Source organism: Leucoraja erinacea, chromosome 14 (assembly GCF_028641065.1).
Source record: "Leucoraja erinacea ecotype New England chromosome 14, Leri_hhj_1, whole genome shotgun sequence".
NCBI classification, from domain to species: Eukaryota; Metazoa; Chordata; class Chondrichthyes; order Rajiformes; family Rajidae; genus Leucoraja; species Leucoraja erinaceus.
The window spans coordinates 23,919,506-23,942,023 of record NC_073390.1 but is presented as its reverse complement, the minus strand read 5'-3'; the positions used below and the strand labels follow the sequence as shown (position 1 = coordinate 23,942,023).

Sequence of the window (22,518 nt, the reverse complement as noted above, 5' to 3'; positions counted from 1 at the left end):
CCCACCCTGTGATTGTGTGGAGGAGCTCAGACAGTTTGGCTCGTGTTTATCTCTCTCATCTCTTCCACTTTTAAATGTATTCTGATTGCAGTCTCCATTCTACAAGAAGGCCCCTTCATACTACACAAAATGGCATGTCATTAATCATTATACCCTTTAAGACACAACAGAATTATTTGAGGTTCTGCCGAGAATAGAACCAGAAGCTGCATTCACTTTTGAAGTTCTGTGCCAAAGAGTTGATTATGTCACCACAGAAAGATGGTCTTTGTGTTCAGGCATGCCTGGTATTTAGAATACTTCTCAAATGAGCTCCTGGTGTAACAAATTGCTTTAAGGAATAGTGATACTTAAGTCACAACTCACAAATTAAAAGTCGCCTCTTTTGATGTCCAAAAGCCTCACATCTATATTTTATTATTGGCAATTATTCCAGTTCTTTTAAGGTTAAAAGGATTTTAAAAAATTGCATTTTGAGATGACCTTTTCTGAACACCTTAAATAGTCGTCTTTGTAAAATAAAAGACAGTAGTCTACAGACGGGTCTCCACCCGAATCGTCACTGATTCCTTCTCTCTAGTGATGCAGCCTGTCCCGCTGAGTTACTCTAGCTTTTTGTGTCCATCTGTAGTCAATTTATGTACACCAAGCTCCTACCAGCTATCATTAAATAAAGGAACAGATGGATCCGTTTAAAGTAAAAAACAAAATGCTGGTGGAATTCAGTGAGTGAAGCAGCATCTGTGGAGGGATGGACAGACAATGTTTCCGGTCGGGACCCTTCTTCAGACTGACTTTTGTTGAGGGGGGGATGGAGAAAGCTGGAAAAGAGAGGTGGGATGGGACAAATTCTGGGAAGTGAGAGGTGGATACAGGTTGGCAGGATACAGGTTGGCAGAAAGGTGGAGTGAGTGACATGTGTTCCAGGTAAAAAGGAGACAAAGGGGTGTCAGATAAGGAGAGGAGGAGTGAAATATAAAGCCCGAGTTATCAGTGAAACACAAGTTTTCAACAAGAGAACACTTACTCAGTTAAGAAAACGTTTCAGTCCAGAGCTCCCCTTACCCAGGATTTCTATAATCACTTTTTAGTCTTTTTTTAAACTTTCCAAGTGCGAGAATGGATGTTATGCTGGTGACAATTATAGCCCAGAGCACTGCTGTTTAAAAAAATAAATTATGATTCTGTTGATATTTTAATGTTCTTTGAGTGATCGAATGGATGTTGTGATCTAGTCGGCATGTTATTGGTTCAATGGTACTTTATTCTCACGTACACTTAAGTACAGAGACATTCAGCGTTAAGCGTACAGTTCCAAATTTGGGCACAGTCATGAAGAACCGGTGTGACAGCCAGTACACAAGAGTCACCACATTTTAGGTGCCACCTTGAAGTCCAAAAGTCTGAAATTACTTTTCAATACACACCCACTGCAACACTGTAAGCTTAGGGCTTACTGAATGACAGTGCATAGGACTGCTGGACCCAGCAGCAGAGCCCAGTTTTGCTTATTTGCCAAATTATCCCCGCTCTTGTCCGGCAGAAGGTACAAAAGCTTAAAAGCGCACACCACCAGACTCAGGAACAGCTTCTTCCCCTCTGTGATCAGGCTTCTGAATGTTCCTTCAAAAAGCTAGGGTACTGTCCGATTCATCTGTAGCCCATTGCGGACATTGTCATTTGTCTCTGGAACTGATGTGCTACAATGCTGGAAACTATATTCTGCACTCTGTATCTTCCCCTTTGCTCTACCCATTGTACTTGAATTTGACTTAATCGTGTTTATACGATCTGGTTCGATAACATACAAAAACACAACCTCGGTACACATGACAATTATAATCCTAAACCTAATGACTATTTGGATTCCATGCCAAATTGGCCCTGGTACAGAAGTGGAGGCACCATTTAATCAAACCATGCAAGTAAAGTGCAAAATAAGACATTAACTTTCAATTACTTTAATGGTTTCCTTTTAAGCTTTTTACATTTTTGTGATTTTTTTCTGTATTTATTTTCCTTTAGTGTTAAGACTTAAAATCATTAAGATCCATTGCAGTCAGGATACCCATTGCCCCAAGTCTTGCCTTTGACCAACAGGGGTGTGGACAGGACCTCTGCACAGCTGTTCGAGTCCCAGTCACCGTCTGTATCTCGATGCCTGTGGAGGGTCAGCAAGACGTCTGCCCACCCTCACGTCAGCAGAGATTTTGATTGCTGGTCTGGGTCCAGCAGATTCCAGCACAATGCGACAGGAGCACTAATCTTAACAATGTCATTATTTGAGGTAAATGTGATTGAGCATCACTTTATTATACAAATGTTTTTTTAAAAAAAAGAACATATTTACACAGAAAGGATTGCACCAACGCTGTTTGCATCTTGGTTTTCTAATAGTGGTAGCAGCCAAATGCAGCAGCAACACAAAACAGACTGTCCTGCAAGCAGAAACAATATAACACGAGTGATGCTGCACATTACACATTCATCATACAGTCACGAGATAAGTATAGAAGTGAATAAAATAAGAGGGGAAAAGATAAGGTGAATGCACAAAGTCTTGTTCCAAGAGGAGAGAAATCAAGTACCAAAGGACATAGATTTAAGGAGGTGGAGAAAGCTTTAATAGGAACCCGAGGGACAATTGTTTCACACAGACGGTGGTGGGTACGGGGAACGAGCTGCCAGAGGAGGTAGTTGAAGCAGGTACTATAACAACATTTAAAAGACATTGTTCGGCACGGACGTGTTGGGCTACGGGCCTGTTTCCGTGCTGTATGACTCTATGCGTCAATGCCATTGTGCTAGGTGGAATTACTGAGACAAGACCCAAAAAAGAAGCCGACTGCCTGAACCTTTCTTTGAACTGGAAATGTTCCTTTAGCTTCCCGTCCTGTGGCAAGGCGCTATTCGCTAGAACGATTCACATTAGCCCAGGAGACAGAAAGACAGACTTGCAATTCTATGACTTCTGTATCTGTGCACTGTGGACGGCTTGATTATAATCATGTATAGTCTTTCCGATGACTGGATAGCATGTACAAAAGCTTTTCACTGTACCTCGGTACACACGACAATAAACTAAACTAAAAAAAAAATGAGACTTGACTAAATTACCCATGTTCTAGGGCGGATTTATCTCCCTTTCTCTGGATCTGATATTATGCAATCTGAACATCAGTTGAACAAAAAACAGCACCTCATATTCCGCTTGGGTATCTTACAACCCAACTCTCTTCACCCATCAGGTAAGAGGAACAGAAGTGTGAAAACGCACTCTCCAGATTCAGGGACAGTTTTTTTCCTAGCTGTTGTTAGGTAACTGAATCATCCTATCGCCAACTAGAGAGCGGGCCTGACCTCCCCTTTGCCTTATTGGAGACTATCTCAGACTATCTTTAATCAGACTTTACTGGACATTATCTGGCACTAAATGTTATTCCCTTTATCCTTTATCCTGTACACTGTAGATGGCTTGATTGTAATCATGTAGAGTCTTTCTGCTGACTGGATAGCACGCAACAAAGAAAGCCTTTCACTGTACATGTGACAATAAACAAAATCAAACTAAACCTCTGGAGGCGACGAAGAAAAATTAGAAAAACAACTTATGTTCATGAAGAGATCAGTTCCCTCACACAAACCATCAGTATGAAGCAACAATACATTAGCCACACTTACATTCATGTATACTGCCTGTGCAAAGTTATCCGTGTCAGCATCCCAGAAACATCGTGCGGCCATCCTAAAGGAACATGAAGATTTATATCTATAAGACTTGTATTTATCTATTGTACTGGAGTTTGACTTGATTGTATCTATGTGTGGTATATCTGATCTGTTTGGACAACATGCCAAACAAAGTTATTCACTGTACCTCATTACACGTGACAATAATAAACCTAAACTATTTATACAATGAGTAATGCCTTAAAAAAAAGACAGAAAATACATATGCATATTTGTACAAGATAGACATAAAGTGGTGGAGTAACTCAGCAGGTCAGGCAGCATCTCTGGAGAAAGTGGATAGGTGACGTTTTGGGTCTGGACCCTTTTACAGGCTGACGAAAGGTCTGGACCTAAAACATCATCTATCTGTTTTCTCCAGAGATGCTGCCTGACCGGTTGAGTTACTCCAGCATTTTGTGTCTATCTTTGGTATAATACTGCATCTGCAGTTCATTTTTATTGCATTTTTGTACAGTTGCTTTCAGAGCATCCCACAATACATTACAGCCAATACATTAAAGTAGGCAGCAGAGTGGCTTAGCGGTAGAGCTGCTGCCTCACGACAGAGACCCGGGTTCAATCCTGACCTTGGGGGCTGTCTGTTTAGAGTTTGCATGTTCTCTCTGTAATAGCGTGGGTTTCCTCCGGGTGCTCCAGTTTCCTCCAACAGCATCAAAGACCCAGGATCGATCCTGACTATGAGCGCTGTGTGTACATTTTGTACGTTTTCTATGTGACACGTAGGTTTTCTCCATGTGTTCTGGTTTCCTCCCACACCCGAAAGATGTCCAGGTTTGTAGGTTAATTGGCTTCTGTAAATTGACCCTAGTGTGTAGGATATAGCTAGAGTACGGGTGACTGCCGGTTGGGGTGGACTCGGTGGGACAAAGGGCGGTTCCACGCTGTATCTTTAAACTAAACCTTCTCACACACACAGTATATCATGGTTCATTCCAGCCTAGCACAGCTGCAGTGGGCAGGAACCAGCAGCTGAGAAAGAAAAAAAACCCAAGGCTATAATCCCAGATCGTCTAGCTATTAATTTAAGTGCTCACAAGACAAAAGGAACAAGAAATTAGGAGCTGGAGTAGGTTCAGGCCTGCCCTCCATTCAATATATTCAGAGCTGAACTGCTCCAGGCCTCAAGTCCTCCTCTGGGCTTCTTTGCCTTTCTTCTGAACAGCCTTCAATACTCATACACCTATACTTAATTATAGATTGGACAAGAGGGAGTAGTGAGCCTGTGAACCTTGTACTCAACCCGGCTTTCTTTGTTAAGATATTTGAATAAGTACATGGATAGGAAAGGCTTAGAGCGATTTGGGCCAAATGCGGGCTGGTGGGACTGGTGTAGATTGGGTATCTTGGTCGACATGGGCGTTGGGCTGAAGGGCTTGTTTCCATGCTGAATGACTATGATTACTCAACCCTGTTGTCATGTGCCCCCTGCATGATTTGTGGTAAAGCGTAAAACGTAGCTTGCTTATCGTGACAAAATTCCTACCACAGAAACGATGGTTGATGCCAGTGCTTATGTTCTACACAAGACGTTTCCAATTCCCTGTACCAGCAAAACCCTCTATTGCATTCGTCAGTTGCCTAACTTCCCCTTAAATGCATTTGTATGTTTGCATAGGCTAATCTGCCTGCCAGTGGGTTGACAGTACAATGTCTGCTTTCAACAAATATTTGCCTTGTTGCTAATTCGGGGCAGGCTTTAAAGCAGATCTCCTGTCCTTGTTCATGTCATGCATCTGTAATTTGCAACTGATAAACTGGCACCAAAACTAACTCTGTTCCTCAAAACAGCAACGCAGGACAGCTGAAGAATGTAAAGAATGCACTAAAATTCATTGAGGAGAAGGAATTGAGCGATGACCTTTCCCTGAAAGTATCCACAAGAAATTGTAAGAAGCAGCACAAATCGGTTACTTGAATGCAATTCAAGGTCGTGCGAGGCAGATTTTCAACAAAGTATTTTAATTCCGTCAGCTCAGGCTCAGTGGGAAGGTTGCGGGTTTAATTTCTATCCCGAAGGCTTGAGCATTGCCACTGTGGGAATCAGAGCCGCCGTCTTTCAGTTGAAAAGTTTCACTGGAAATTCAGCTGCTCCCACAGAGAGGTGCTCAAAATATCATGGCGTGCTTTTTGAGAAAAGTAGGGAAGTTTTCCAATTTTTTCTGGCCCACATTCACCTCTCAACTAAAAGCACAAGATCACATGGATATGCATCATGTGCAGGCAGATGATATCATGGCGCAGCGGGTAAAGCTGCAGCCTCACAGCGCCAGAGACCCGGGTTCGATCCTGACCTTGGGTGCTCTCTGTGTGGAGTTTGCACGTTCTCGTTGGGACCATGTAGGTTTGCTCCAGGTGATCCGTTTCCTCCCACATCCCTATGTTTGTACATTAATTGACCTCTGTAAATTGCCCCTAGAGTGTAGAGAGTGGACGAGAAAGTGGGATAACCTAAAATTTGTGGGAACGGATAATCAATGGTTGGTGTGAACTCAGTGGTAACTCATACTTATAAAGTATCCTAATGTAATGTAATGACACATTTAAGGTGATCAACATGACCAAGGAGAATTTCGCACTGTTTTACATTAGTGGATTTACATTAAGGCATACGACCACATCTTATTCTCAGAAGTTGAAGAGGCAAAGATGTAATGATTCCCACTGTCAACAAATGATGGAGGGAGGAGTAAAGAGAGACACAAATGCTGGAGTAACTCAGCAGATCTGGCAGCATATCTGGAGAAAAAGAATAGGTGACGTTTTGGGTCAGAACCCTTCTTCACACCTGAAATGTCACCTATTCTTTTTCTCCAGAGATGCAGCCAGACCCGCCAGACACGGAAATCGCGATCAAAATATGGAGGGAACCGGGACAGTGGGCACACAATAATTTGGCGGCCGCGCGCACATGCGCACACTCACACGCGCGAGGCATCGGAGGCTCAATCCAGCGCTAAATTCAGCTCAACTCTGCCTGTCTCGCCGGGTTAACCTACAGCCCTGCCTGGACACCAGCCTGGAGTTGTGGAGCTAGCGCTGTTTCTACGCGCTGGCCATATTTTCCGCAAGCCCAGGCAGGGCTGTAGGTTAACCTGGCGGGACAGGCAGAGTTGAGCTGGGTTTGCGCTGCTTCTCTGCGCTGGCTGTGGGCCTGGGGGTACAGCTCCCGTCTCACTCACAACCTCTCTGGCTACCTGTGGGAGGGGGCACTCGGGTGGGGACGGGACAGCGCCGGAGAGCCGAGATCGATACTGGCTGCGGATGAGGCGCAGGTCTGTGCCACGACTCCCTCCTCCAATCACCGCTCTCTATCCTCAGTCCCACCCCCCCCCCCACTCCTCCCTCTTCCAATGATCGCGCTGAATCATCATGTCCCGCACCTATTTCCAGCTGACCAACATCTCTCGTACAAACGGCGCCCTCGATCAGCAGTTGCACGTGGACACACTGTCTCGTGGAAAGCGGAGATTTCACCGGGTTTTTAAATCCGGATTACAAAAACTTGGGGGGTTGGCCCCCACCTCTCAAAGGGGGAGGGGCGTGTCCTGTCCTCCCCCCGGGATTTCCGCCCCTGCTTTACTCCAGCATTTTATGTCTAACTTCCTTCGGAAATAGCATTTTGTGAGACCAGTTCCTCTTGGAAGCTCTCAGCCCATTGCTTTTTGGTCCATAGAACATCCACAGCTTTAAAAATCTGTGTCTATCTTTGGTATAAACCACCATCCGCAATTCCTACCCACACGGGGAGGAGGAAAAATTTATAGGTGTGTGTGTTTTGAAATGTAGGTGGGGATCAACCATAGAGGAGTGATTAAATAAGACAACAAACTGGTTCTTGCACAATACCAGGAATGTAAGAAAGGCCCTGAAGTAAATTTAAATTACAAATGAAACTGAACACACGAGAGACTGCAGATGCTGGAATCCTGAGCACAAACTAAAGTGCTGGAGGAACTCAGCAAGTCAGGTGGCATTCTTGGAGGGAAGAGACAGGTGACGTTTCAGGATGGGGCCCTTGTTCAGTACAAAAGCAAGCTGATGGAGGAATCTGAAGAAGGGACCCAACCCAAAACATTGTTTGCCCATTCCCTCCACAGATGCTTTCTGACCCACTGAGTTCCTCCAGCACTTCCCTTTGAAACTAGTTTCCACACTCCTGTGTGTGTCGGGAAAGTGAGGGAAATGATCACGTGGTGAAATCGTGGAGATCACGTCTGATAGGTGACGGGAGCAGATTTTAAAAAATGTGGATGTCTATAGACCAAAACCAATGGGCTGAAAGGTTCCAAGAATCTCAGAAATGCAATTTCTTTCTATTTCCACAGACACAATGAACCAAATAACTTCTTTCACTGGTCTAAAATATCTACTGTCAGGAACATAAAGCACTGTTGGCGCATCCTGAATATTCATGATGCAGCTCCACAAGACTTTGGCGAGGCCTAATTTGGAGTATTGCGTGCAGTGATGGTCTTCCCATTGCGGATAGTATTTAGAGACTTTGGAAAATGTGCAGAGGAGGTTTAGCAGAAGGCTGCTTGGATGCGGAGGAAATGTTAGCCACAAGGAGAGATTGAACCAATTGTTTTTTCCAGAATGCTGGAGTTTGGGAGACCTGATAGAAACTTATAAAATTATGAGAGGTATAGACAGGGTAGAGAGTCAGAACCCTTTCCCCAGGGTGTAAATGTCAAAGACTAGCAGGCATAGTAGCTTCATAAGTTCATAAATGGTAGGAGCAGTAAGCCTATTCGGCCCATCAAGTCTACTCCACCATTCAATCATGGCTGATCTATCGTTCCCTCTCAACCCCATTCTCCTGGATAGCAGATGTGCAGAGCAAGTTTTTTTTGGGTGCCTGGAATGTGCTGCCAAGTGTGATGCTGGAGGCAGATACAATAGTGGTGTTTAAGAGATGTTTAGCTGGGCATGTGGATATGCGTGGAATAGCAGGATATGGATCATATGCAGGCAACGAAGATTGGTTTAACTTGACAATATGTTCGGCACAGACATTGTGGGCCAAAGGGCCTGTTCTAACACAGCACAGAGAATCACTGTTAACCACTGTGTCTGTTCATCTTACTGAGAGCTCTTCATTTAACCCCAGTTCCTTGTTCTTTCCCCATGGCATGTGTCTGCTTTTACTGCCATGTTGATTCTATGAAAACAAATGGTGAAAGAACAATTAAAATGGAATTAATGAAAAGCCTCAAGGGATGCGAATGATTGAAAGCTCGGACTGTGTTCAGTGAGCTGGCTTGAAGAGGATCTCATTGAGGGATGAAGGATCAGGCTAAAAGGATTCGGGAGGAGGGATCAGTCCCTGTGGCTGCTCCTGCTCGCCCTCTGCTGGCTCCCATTGGAAAGAGTAACATTTCGCAATAAAAGAAGCACAAAGTATTGGAGTAATGGGGCTGTCCCACTGTATGAGCTCATTCAAGAGGTCTCCAGAGTTTAAAAAAAAATCAAACTCGTGGAAGAACGTAGAATGTACGTAGCGGGTACGTCGGAGCTCGGGACGTCTCTTAGCGGCTCGTAACGCTAACGGCAGGTACTTGGGAAACGCGGTAAGCTCGGGAAGACTCGTGAAGATTTTTCAACATGTTGAAAAATGTCCACGAGAGCCCCGAGTACCTACGAGCGGCCATTACCATAAACCTCCGAGTTCGAAGCAGGGCAAACTCGGGAGAACTCTTGAATGAACTCGTACAGTGGGACAGGGCCATAACCCAGCAGGTCAAGCACCATCTCTGGAGAACGTGGATGGCCAATGTTTCAAGTCAAGACCCTTCTTCAGTTAATTTAGGAAGGGGAATAAAGTTGGAAGAGAGGTGGGGGTGGGACAAAGCCTGGCAAGTCTGGAGAAGGATCTCCACCCGATTCTTTTTCTCCAGAGATGCTGCCTGACCTGCTGAGTTATTCCACTTTGTGTCCATGTGATAGATGGATTCAGAAGAGGGAGGGTTAGATTGGCAGATGGGTGGACAAGGATCAGATGAAGAAATATTGATAAAGGATAGAAGAGAATGAAATGTGAAGCCAGAGGAAGGAATATAGATGGAACGGGACGAGGGATGGAGAAATGGGTATGTATCCAGGCAGGGCAGATGGTAGAGCGGGAGAAAAGGGGAGGGGAGAAAAGGGGGTGGTTCTATACCTAAGTTAGGAGAATTTAATGTTCATCCCCTGGGGTTGTAAGCTACCCAAGCATAATATGAGGTGCTGTTCCATTCTATTATATATTTCCCTCCTCCTCCACTTCAAATATGCTTTGTTGAAATTGAGATTCTTTGTGAATCACACACAAGCAAGGCCACATGCAAAATGGAGGAACAGCACCATATCTTATGCTTGGGATATGGTTACAAGCTTACACACCTGCAGTATGAACATTGATTTCTCTAACTTCAAATAACTCCTGCATTCATTCATTCATTCATTCCTTCCTTCCTTCCTTCCTTCCTCCTCCTCCCCACCTCACCGGTCATTCTACTAGTTCCACTGTTCGCCAAGAACTAAAGTGGAGGGTGCCTGAGACAGTCGTTAGGAGCAAGGCCAGTAGGAAAGAGAACCGGGGTCATACGTCCTGTGCCCTCGAGGTCAGCTGCAGGAGGCACCCTCGGAGCACAAAGGTGGTCGGGCGAGCAGAGGAACGTTGGTACGTTGAACGATCCCAGAGCTCGCCTGGATTGGGTACCGCTCCATAATATCAAGTGGGCCCAATCAGGCAACAAATCTAGCGACTCAAAAAGCATTTCACTGTGTTTTGCACTTGTGATAATAAAATACTGTATTGTATAAATAGCCAACATACTTCACTCCTTCCCCTCTCTGTTCGCCAATGACAACCTGCACCACCAGCTTGTATCGCTCGAACGCACACTCTGTGGAGAGAAAAAGGACAGAATCAGTGATTAGTCAGGGAATTGGCCACCTATAGATGATGTTTCAGATGGCAGGAATAAAGAGCCCCGTGTCAATGGCACCTAGAACATTGTGTTAGTGAGATTAGGTTTACATTAGATTTAGGTTAATTATTGTCATGGGTACCAAAGTACAGTGAACAGCATTGTTTTGCATGCTATCCAATCATATCAGATAATACTATACATCATTACAATCACTTTAGACTTTAGAGATACAGCTCGGAAACGGGCTCTTTGGCCCACCGCGCTATCTTACACATTAGGGACAATTTACAATTTCACCAACGCCAATTAACCCACAAACCTGTACGTCTTTGGAGTGTGGAAGGAAGCACCTGGAGAAAACTCACGTGGTCACGGGGAGAACGTGCAAACTCCATACAGACAGCAGCCGTAGTCAGGATCGAACTCGGGTCTCTGGAACTGTGAGGCAGCAATTCTACCGCTGCACCACTGAGCCGCAAAACTCACATCAAATTCAAATACAATAGGTAGAGCAAAGTGGAAGATACAGAGTGCGGAATATACTGTAGTTCTCAGCATTGTAGCGCATCATTTCCAGAGACACGTTCCAAAGATCAGTTCTGTAACGGCGTGTAACAGACATTTGTACAGGTATATGGACAGGAAAGGTTTAAGCTGATAAGCGTGGCCAGATGGGACCAAGGGTAGATGGGGCAGCTTGGTTGGCAAGGGCAAGTTGGGCCGAATGGGCCTGTTTCCATGCCGTATGATTCTACTGCAAAGTCCAATGTCTGGGGTGAATCGGACAATATCCCAGCTTATGGAAGGACCATTCAGTCGCCTAATAACAGAGGTGGGGAAAGCTGTTCCTGAGTCTGGGGTCGCCAGTGCCATGGAAGGTTGAACCTCAAGGAAGCATACACTGCCCCAGACAGGGTTCAATGCAGTTAGTCAACAGATTGAGTTTTAGGATGTGGGAATGAGTTATCCTGCAGTGAGTTGGACTGCACACCGCAGTGTTTAAAAAAATTCTCATTGAAACAGTAGGTGTAACAAGAGTGAGGCTGCTTTGTCAGAATAGAACAGAGGCTTAACTCTTGTGTTTGGAGAGCCAGATATGACAATGCAGATCACTTGCAAAGGCCACTCTCGCAAAACATTTAATTTTAACCATTGATAACCGGACTTTGCTGAATATGATTTGTATTTATACATAGTCTCTAGATCTAATGAAATATAATGGTTTGTTTCAAATTTTGGTGTTACAGGTCCACCACCACTTTTCCAGCATCAAAATGATGAGAGCGCACTTGAAATCTCCCCCCGGAAGCCCCCCTGAAGGTCTGGTGCCTAGGCTGGCTGAGGCGACCAGTCTTGACCTCATCGGGTCTACCGCGGCTGATCGTTAGTTCAAATTTGCTCCCTGTGGCCGGGACTCTGGAACACTCTCTGAAGACAGCAGATACGTTCCTGAAGCAGACTTCTGAGGCCGACTTTGCGGACCGGCCCCTCGGCAGCCTAGGCGAACTGTTCCAGTGCTGTTGAACTCCTTTCAGAGGACGTAACCTCTGGTTAGTCCGGCAAAACGGATAATCCAGAAAGGCTCTGAAACCAAGAATGCTGGAAAATCGGTGGTGGACCTGTAGGCGAACATGCAGTAACATTCTACAAGAAAATGCATGTAGTTTTAGCCCCCAAACCTACACACACCCACAGTACTTTTGGATAGTGACAACCTCAGACCTGAGTAGGTCATCATGTGATTGTTACCCTTTCTCGGGTATTTCCGTGGCTTGTCCACAGTGATCTAATTCGGTGGAGCTTAAATTGCCAGGGATCAAAGGACCCCACTGTCTAGCCTTTGATCTTAAAAAAGAAAGAAAGATAGCTCCCGTATCATAGCGAGCGACCAAGACTTAAGCTGTGAAGCACGTGCCTCAAGCCGGAACCCACCGCTCTGATCATAGATGGCCACTGACAAGCCATCTATCAGTGTCATGCCTCAGGTGGAGACAAGGATTGGGGCAGCACTTTGCTCGCAGTAGGCATGCTGCCGGCGCCACTGTGGGGTCATTGGTACGCCCTTCCAGGAGGTTGAAGAGTGCGTCTTGTTTAGTTTATTTTGCTTGGTCGGTCTTCCCAACAACCCTGCTTGTCGGCCAGCCACTTTGGGCATCGTCGCGCTCTATCGAAGACGTTTCCAGCAGGGACCTTGCGAGGAGGTGCGGCTCACTAGGTGCTAGAACCATCTGTCTACCACAAAGTCATCACTCATCTTCAGCAGTTTCCTCATTCAGGCACAAAACTTGCAGAGTTTATCTATCTGATATGTTGTTCACATTTTCTCCCCACAAATGTTGATACTGCCAACTTATTGTTAAGTTACTACATGCAGTCCATCGTATTGCTAGTAGGCTAACAGTAGATTTGGAGTCCACCAAATATGAACAAGACTGCAGGTGAAGTTTGTAAATCAAAGAGAAAAGCAGGTGCTGGCAACCTGAAATGGTTTTACTGAAACAGAAACTTTAGGGTGCTAATTTGTTTGTTGTGGGGCAACTTTCTTTTCACTCAGAGGCAACATGCTGCCAGGGGGTGGTGGTTGAGGCAGATATGATAGTGGCATTTAAGAAACTTTTGGATAGGCACATGGATATGCAGGATATGGATTAAGCGCAGGTGTACTGTATAAAAGATGGCCATGACATCATGTTCGGCACAGACATTGTAGGTTGAAGGGCCTGTTCCTATGTGCAGGTTTGTAGGTTAATTAGTTTCTGTAAATTGCCCATACTGTGTAGAATGAAAACTGGGATAAAACAGAACCAATGGACTGGTGATCATGTGTCAGCCGAAGGGTTTGATTCCACGCTGTATCTCTAAAACTAAAACTATCACTGCGTATAAAATGTACCTTTCACTTGAGTCTTAATGGTCTCTGCAATCTTGCGGGTCAGGACAGGGACTTCCTCTGGGTCATAAAACTTGTTTGTCAGCTCCTCCTTCAGCACAGTGTTGATCTTTGCTTTCACAATGGCTGGCTTGAACCTGTGGACAACAGTATTGTCCATTAGCACGTTCCATCCAAGATCTTTCGCCCTCTGGTCTGCCTTGCTTATAGCATGAAGGTCATTCCCTATCACTGTAAAATAATTCAGCATTTTCTAGAGCACACAGAATTATACCACGCTTATGGTTTGCCCCTGCATTCCTCAACATCCGAGAGCAGTGGGTCCACTGGTAACAATCCATCATATGTGGATGGAAAACAAATAAGAAGGATATGAAAACCTGTAGAAAGGTCCCGACTTGAAACTTCCTCTACCTGTGTTCTCCAGAGATGCTGTCTGACCTGCTGAGTTACTCAAGAGTCAAGGGTATTTTATTGTCATATGTCCCAAATGGAATAATGAAATTCTTACCTACAGCAGATTTGTAAACATAGTAAACTGTAAACAACGCTTATTGTCGTGACCTTGACTGCCGTGCAACCTATTGCTAATCACCCTATTGCTAATCACAATCCAGTGGTTCACCATTACTGAAATTATAGTTGGACATACAGCACGGAACGAGCCGATCGATCTACAGAGTTTGTGCCAACAATCAACCATTTATTCATACTAATCCTTTTTTTTTAATTCTCCCCACATCAATTCCCGCAGATTCCATCAAATTCATACAGTGTGGAAACCAAAGATACTAGAGGAGCTCCTCTAGTATCTTTAGTGGAAACAGACCCCAGAAACCTCCCTCTCCCTTGGAACTTCCCTCCATTCCCTCCCCCCCACCCACCTCCTATCATTCCTCCCTCCTCATCACCTCCTCATCATTGCTTCCTCCACATTTCATTATCCCTATCCCCCCCCCCCCCCCCCCCCCCCATCCGTATCATTGGGACATGGGATTGGGATCACTATCACGGCCCCCCCCCCCCCCCCCCCCCCCCCCCCCCCCCCCCCCCCCCCCCCCCCCATAAAGGATCATGCCCTCGCCCCCCCCCCCCCCCCTTTCCCCCCTCCTCTACATCCCCTCTCCCTCCCCGCCACTCCCTCCCTCTCCCCGCTACCTGTGCTGGAACGCCGGCCTGATGCTGTAACTGTTCTCCCCCATCTCCAGCCGCCCCGTCGCCCTGGCAACGCGCCTCACACTCACTCACGGCCCGCCCGCCGCCCGCCGCTCCCCAACCCTGGTCCGGCCGGAACCCGCGGCGCGCACTCTGGTTCCGCCGCTCCCTCCGGCCCGTCCCTCTGCCGCCGGGCGGGGAGAGGCGATAGATAGAGGCCGTGTCAGCCGCTGGGTCTCACCACTGATCCTTGGAGATATTACCTGCAAGGAACTTGAAGCCCTCAACCAACCATCCCTCCAGACGTATGAGCAGAGGCTTATCAGAAAACGATTTTATCTGAAGGGTAGTCACTGCTACTGCCCTGAAAATCACGTCACCAACTCTCAGAACATAGAGTCATACAGCGCAGAAACAGGCCATTCAGCCCGACTCATGCATGCTGACCAAAATGCCCCATCTAAACGTCCCATTTATAGTCACACAGCATGGAAACAGGCCCTTGTCCAACATTTACACTTCTCCCATTTATTGAGTCATGCAGCACAGAAACAGGCCCTTTGGCCCATCTCATTCATACTGCCCTTCTGCCCAACTTGCCCATGCCAACCAACTTGACCCACCTGCCTGCGTATGGCCCATATCCCTCTAACCCTTTCCTATCCATCTACTTGTCCAAATGTTCCTTAAACATGGCGATAGTACCTGCCTCAACTACCTCCTCTGGCAGCTCATTCCACAAACCTACCACCCTATGTGTAAAAAAGTTGCCACTCAGGTTCCTTGTAAATCTCTCCCCCCCTCACCTTAAACCTATGTCCTCTGGTTCTCAAGTCTCCTACTCTTGGTAAAAGACTGTGGATTGCCACTACCTATTTCTCTTTTGTTCTTATACACCACTATAACAACACCTCTCATGCTCCTGCGCTCAAAGGTATAAAGCCTTAGCCTGCTATAACCCAGGCCTTCCAATCTCACATCATCCTTGTAATTCTTCTTTGCACCCTATCCAGCTTAACAACATCTTTCCTATAACAGAGTGATCAAAACTGAACACACTACTCTAAATCAGTAACTAGTCAATTTGTAACTTTTGGAATGAGTGTTGGCCAAGATCCCAAGTAGCAACCAAGACCACACTGGGATCCTCCCAACATAGACCTAAGGGTCGAGTAAATTGATGTAGTACCTCAACTGGATTGCATGAGGGAAAAGATGGCTAAAGTTGATTGGAAGGGGAACCTAGCAGGAATGACAGTGGAGCAGCAATGGCAGGAGTTCCTGGGAGTAATTCGGAAGACGCAGGATCTTTTCATCCCAAAGAGGAAGAAAAGTACCAGAGGGAGAACAAGGCAACCGTGGATGACAAAGGAAGTCAAAGACAGCATAAAAGCAAAAGAGAAGGCATAAGGCAAAGATTAACGGCAAGCTAGATAATTGGGAAGCCTTTAAAAACCAACATAAGACACCCAAAAAAGCAATAAGAGAGAAAAGATGAAATATGAAGGTAAGCTAGCCATTAATATAAAAGAGGATACAAAAAATGTTCTCAGATATATAAGGAATAAAAGAGAAGCAAGAGTGGACATTGGAGAAGTAACGGGCAACGAAGAAAAGGCAGATGAATGGAATAAGTTGTTTTGCTTCGGTCTTCACAGCGGAAGCGACGTGCCAGAAATTCAAGAGAGTCAGGGGGCAGAAGAGAGTGCAGTCACTATTACTGAGGAGAAGGCGCTTAAGAAATTATAAGGTCTAAAAGTGGTTGTCACCTGGAGCAAGTCAACTACACCCAGGTTTTATAGATGTAGAGATTATGAAGGCATTAGTAGTGATCTGTGAATAATCATTAGAATTTGGAATGGTTCCAGAGGACTGGAACATCACGAATATAACTCCTCAGTTTAAGAAGGGAGTGACTCAAGAGAAAGGAATTTTGACTTTAATGGTTGAAAACATTTTGATTTAAATCTTTTTATTTGAATTTCACAGCAATTTGCATACATACAATGATAACAGACAGTGGCAGTCAAGGCATAATTGTGCAACAGTATGTAAGCGACCCTCAAAGCCCTTACCCTTACCCACCCGAATCTGGTCGGAACCAAACGGGGACAAACAACACTCACATACATACACATCCACACAAATATGGTAAGATAAACGAAACAAAAAGTACTGAAAAAAAAAAAGGGTCACTAATAACAGTAAATAAGTAAGTAATTAAATAAATAAGTGTGGGGGGGGGGGGGGGGGGGGGGGGGGGGTTAAGGGGAGAGCAGCTGCAGTAGAGCAGAACAATGGTGGCGAATACTCAGTCCTCTTCCGAGTCCGGGGACCGGTTGAGAGAGTTAACAAGTTCCAAGAAAGGGCTGCATGTATCTAGGAAGGTCTTGGTAGAACCTTTGAGAGAGAACCTAACTTTTTCAAGCTTTAAATTGTAAAGCACCTCCTTAATCCAGCGGGCGTGTGTCGGGGGACAGGTGCGCCTCCAGTTAAGCAAGATCAGTCTCCGGGCTAACAAGGTTGTAAAAGCTAGAACCCGTTTCACCGCAACAGAGAGGTTGGTGTTGGGAGGGGTACCGAAAATGACTAACAGTGGGTTTGGAGGAATAGTCTGGCTGTAGTCTCTGCTTATCGTCGAAAGCACTCCTCCAAAAGGCTGCTAGTTTAGGGCAAGACCAAAACATATGGTATGGTTGGCAGGAGATTGATTACATCTGTTGCAGGTGTCCCTAACAGTGGAGTAAATTCTAGATAATTTGCATTTGTGTAGTGGACTTTGTGAAGGACTTTGCATTGGATTAGGCCATGACGGGCACATATGGAGGAAGAATGGATCAAATCCAAGGCAGAGTCCCATTGCTGGTCTGTTAGTTTCGTATTCAGCTTACCCTCCCACGCAGCTTTTAATGAGGTATGAGGTTTTAATATAACCGACCCTAACAAGTTATACAAAACAGAGATGCATTTCTACCGGTTGGGATCTAGAGCTAAGATGCTATTGGTCAGGGTTTCAGGGGGGCGATTTGGGAAATGGGGGAATGTCTTCTTCACAAAATCCCTAATCTGGAAAAAACAAAAAAGGTGGGAGTTTGGGAGGCTATAGTTGGACGAGAGCTCCGCAAAGGACGAAAACATGGTTGAAAACATTGTAAAGTCAACTATTAAGGACGAGGTTTCAGGGTACTTGGAAGCACGATAACATAGGCTGTGGTCAGTATGGTTTTGTTAAGGGAACAAATCTGTTGACATTCTTTAAAGAAGTAACAAGCATGAGAGTCATAAATGTACAATTTATTTTTGTAAATTCTTCCAAGAAGAATATTTTTCTCCCCAATCCTTTTATCTTTTATGAGATATCTGTTAGATGTGCATTATGATGGTCACAGGTTAACCAGGAAGTCATGAAGTATTTTTGTGCAGATGGACATTTGACTGGTGATGAGTGTCCCAGCTTTTTAAAGGATTATTCCAATAAGTACCATTCCCCGCTTATTCTCCCCACTCTTTGCAAACTATAAAATCTTGATGAATAGTTGGAGAGTCTAAGACCAGAGGGCACAGCCTCAGAATAAAAGGATCTACCTGTAAAAATGAGACCAGGAATTTCTTTAGACTGAGGGTGGTGAATCTGTGGAATTCATTGCCATAGACTGCAGTGGAGGCCAATTTAATGGGTGTTTTTAAAGCAGAGATTGACAGATTCTTGATTAGTAAGGGGTTGTGAGGGAAAATTAGATCAGCCATGATCGAATGGTGGAGCAGACCCAGTCGGCAGAATAGCCTAATAAGAGTCATAAAGTCATACAGCACGGAAACAGGCTCTTCAGCCCAAACTTGCCAATGCCAACCAACGTTCACCATTTTGATATAGCCTCACCTGGCCACCATCTACCTACCTCAACTATCTCCTCTGGCAGCTCGTTCCATATACCAACCACCCCCTGTTTAAAAAAGTTGTTCCTCAAGTTCCTATTAAATCTTTCCCTTCTCACATTAAACCTACGTCCTCTGGTTCTTTAATTCCCTATTCTGGGTACAATTCTGGGTATTATGCTCATATGGCTTATGGTTTTGAGGCCATTCATTTTCCCATCACTTGTACCTGCATGCTTTTTGTACATCTTCATAGTACATTGGCAAATCCTTTGCAGCTATCAAGTCCATGGTTGACTCGTATAATCAAGATGAGGAAGTAACTGATAAAAAATGATCAAAGGAGGGTTTGTGGAGGTGGAGTCGCTTCAATCTTAGACTTTGGCCTATTACGCAATATTGTAGAAAAAAGATGAAGCTAAAACATTGAAAAACATTGCCATTATTTAACTCTAGACTGTTTTCACACAGAGAGTGGTGAATCTCTGGAACTCTCTGCCACAGAGGGTAGTTGAGGCCAGTTCATTGGCTATATTTAAGAGGGAGTTAGATGTGGCCCTTGTGGCTAAGGGGATCAGGGGGTATGGAGAGAATGCAGGTACGGGATACTGAGTTGGATGATCAGCCATGATCATATTGAATGGCGGTGCAGGCTCGAAGGGCCGAATGGCCTACTCCTGTACCTAATTTCTATGTTTCTATGTTTCTATGTGTTGCAATCTAGACCAGTCATTGATGACTAGGCTTAATTGAAGCACATTGTGCAAGAGTTATAAGATGTACCACCCTGGGTAGGAAAGAACTGCAGATGCTAGTTTATACTGAAGATAGACTGGATAACTGGAGTCTTGAGTAAAACATAAAGTGCTGGGGAAACTCAGTGGGTCAGGCAGCATCTGTGGAGAAAAGGAATAGGTGATGTTTGTGTGAAACATCAACTATTTATTTTTTCCAGCGGCGCTGCCCGACCCACTGAGTTACTCCAGCATTTTGTGTTTACCTTATTTACTTACTTATTCATTGTGCCTGCAAAAATTTGAATTTCATTTCCAGCATCATTTTGTAGAATAGTTAGAATCATTCTGTTAGAATAGTTGGCCAGGATAGAATGGAATCAAAACATTTTTAGATGAGAAAAAGCTGGGGTGAGGGAATAGGATACTAAAATTCTTCTCAAATCCTTTTGCTATGAAAGCCAACATACCATTTGCTTTTTTTACTGCCTTCTGCACCTGCATGCCTACCTTCAATGACTGGTGTACCATGACACCCAGGTCTCGCTGCATCTTCCCCTTTCCCAATCGACCACCATTTAGATAATAGTCTGCTTTCCCGTTTTTGCCACCAAAATGGATAACCTCACATTTATCCACATTTTACTTCGGAGTCACGTGAGTGACTTCGTGAAGAAGCCCGCTCAGGGCGCAGGCGCGGCATTACGCCAGCAAGTGCAACAGCGGCGGCAGCTGGAGTCAGGCTCTCCAGCTGCACTTTAAAACGCACCATCAGTTAAGTGGACGGTGCGTTGGGAAACCGGAGGGAGTTGGCGTTAGTTCTTTGCTTTGCAAATATGTCCCAACGCAGGAAACTCTCTCAGAGGACTGCCCATGCTTTAACTCCACCGGAGGAGCCGATTCCAGCGGGGCAGCAACCGGCGGTAGTACCGCTTGAACAGCGGTTTGAGATTCCCGAGACCGAGCCAGTCCCAGTCACGCCAGAGCCTACACGGCGGGCTGGGAAAGCCACCCGGAAGACCAACCGGCCGGTCGACTCCGACTCGTCGGAAGGGGAAATGTCCTCCCCAAAACGGAGGAGAGACAACCGCCTGGGCTGCATACAGAAGCTCTTGGAGGGGATGGTCTACCGAGAGCAGCAGCGCTCTCGGACAGACAGGACAGGCGCCTCCTCCATGGTGTCGAGCCCGGCACCTCCCTTTGCTACCTCAGACCAAGAATTGGAGGTTAGCATCAGTGACCAGGGCAGGGCTGGTCTGAATAAGGGGCAGGCGGAAGGATTCGAAAGAGAGCAGGGTGTGCAGGAAGAACAGCTGCTGGGTGTAGTAAACCGATTTGTCGCTACCCCACGGGTTGGAGCACCGCTGGAGCCAAGGATGGCGGCCAGCATTAATCATCTCTCCAATAAACCACTTCAGGAGAAGGTGCTCGCCCAAGTACTGGACGAGCACACAGCCCCAGACAATTGCGAGGCTCTCAAAGTAAAGAGTCTCAATGCTCAAATCTGGGGGAATGTGGGGGGACCTATTCGGGCACAAGAAGTCAAACTGCAACGCATACTTCGCCTCCTCACGTCGGCAATTACAGCCTATGCGCGGTGCGTAGAGACGGAGGAGATGACCACACACCAGCAGGATGTGCTCGCACTCATGTGCACAACTCAATATGAGTTAAATAATCTGCGCAGAGAGAACATCCGACCTGCCCTCAACCCAAAGTTTGCAGGGTTATGCAAAACACCATCACTCGAGACCGACTCATTGTTATTCGGGAAGGACCTAACCAAACAACTGAAGGATATGGAGGAGGCATCCAAAACCTTTAGCCTCATGAGGGCAGCACCAGTGACAAACAAACCAAAGCCGTTACTTACACCCAGGCGGCAGCACACCACTGTATCTACCAGTCGGCATCGGGAATATGCGACTGGTGAAAGCTTGGGGCCGCACTATCCCCAGAGACCTTTTTTAGGTCAGGGCCCGCCGCGGACCCCCTGGAAAATGCGCCTCCCCCCAACATCGCCAGCACGTCGACAGGGGAAAACATTACGGAAGAAAAAACCACAACCCCGACAATAACCATGGAGGTAGGTGGATCTGGTTCCTACCCGCATATCGAGAATAAGGGTGCCTTACTAATGGGTGGGAGGTTACACTTGTTTAAAAAAGCATGGGGAACGATCACTGATGATAAATATATACTTAATAGTATTAGAGGGTATAAAATAGAATTTATCTCAAAAATACCGCCAGTTCAACACCGACCCGAAAGGGAATTTGTGCTCTCCAATAAGGAACAACAGGAGGGACAAGCTGAACTGGTGAGGCTTATAAACAAAGGGGTCATAGGAAAAACTAGTCATGAGCCCTTGGAATTTGTTTCCAACATATTTACTAAAAGTAAAAAAGATGGTGGATGTCGCATCATCATTGACTTAACATCCCTGAATGAATTTGTTAAGTATATACATTTCAAAATGGAAACATTTGTAACTGCTAGACAACTGATTTCCAAAGGATACTATATGGCAAGCATTGATCTCAAAGATGCTTACTATCTGGTACCTATACATAAGGATTATAGCAGATATCTTAAATTTATCTGGATGGGGGAGCTGTGGCAGTATAAAGCACTGCCTAATGGGCTTACTTCAGCCCCAAGACTATTCACCAAAATATTAAAGCCAGCCATGGCAACGTTAAGGAAACTTAATCATATAGTCATGGCATATTTGGACGACATCCTCATAGTTGGGAAAACTATGGAATTGGCTGTAGCAGCAGTATCAGCTACTAAACAACTCCTAGAGACTCTAGGCTTTGTCTTACATCCAGATAAATCCAAGTTAAAACCATCCACAATTATGGATTACCTGGGTTTCACAATTAACTCAGTCCAAATGACTATTACCCTGCCAAGGGGAAAGATGATTGCATTAGTACAATCATGTAATAACTTAAAGATAAACAAAAAAACAACTATTCGACAAGTGGCAGCAGTAATTGGCAAAATGGTAGCAGCATTTCCAGCTATCCAATTTGGACCTTTGCACTATCAAAATTTACAAAGAGCAAAGATAAGGGCACTAAAACAACATAAAGGTCATTATGACCGAATCATGAGTTTACCCCCTGAAGCAATATCAGAGCTACAGTGGTGGATACAAAATATTTGGCACAGTTGTAGTCCTATTGTT

The 22,518-nt window shown here is 45.3% G+C and overlaps 1 protein-coding gene across 1 annotated transcript; it reads right to left on the bottom strand.

The window, feature by feature from the left end:
• Positions 1 to 1,945: 1,945 nt before the first annotated feature.
• Positions 1,946 to 14,870, bottom strand: dynlt2b (dynein light chain Tctex-type 2B). The gene is made up of 5 exons (XM_055645810.1): positions 14,716 to 14,870; positions 13,561 to 13,694; positions 10,571 to 10,640; positions 3,682 to 3,745; positions 1,946 to 2,438 (listed from the first exon to the last, which is right to left on the bottom strand). The coding sequence occupies exons 1-5, from the start codon at positions 14,757 to 14,759 to the stop codon at positions 2,391 to 2,393; spliced, it is 360 nt and encodes a 119-aa protein (XP_055501785.1). The 5' UTR covers positions 14,760 to 14,870; the 3' UTR covers positions 1,946 to 2,390.
• Positions 14,871 to 22,518: the final 7,648 nt, after the last annotated feature.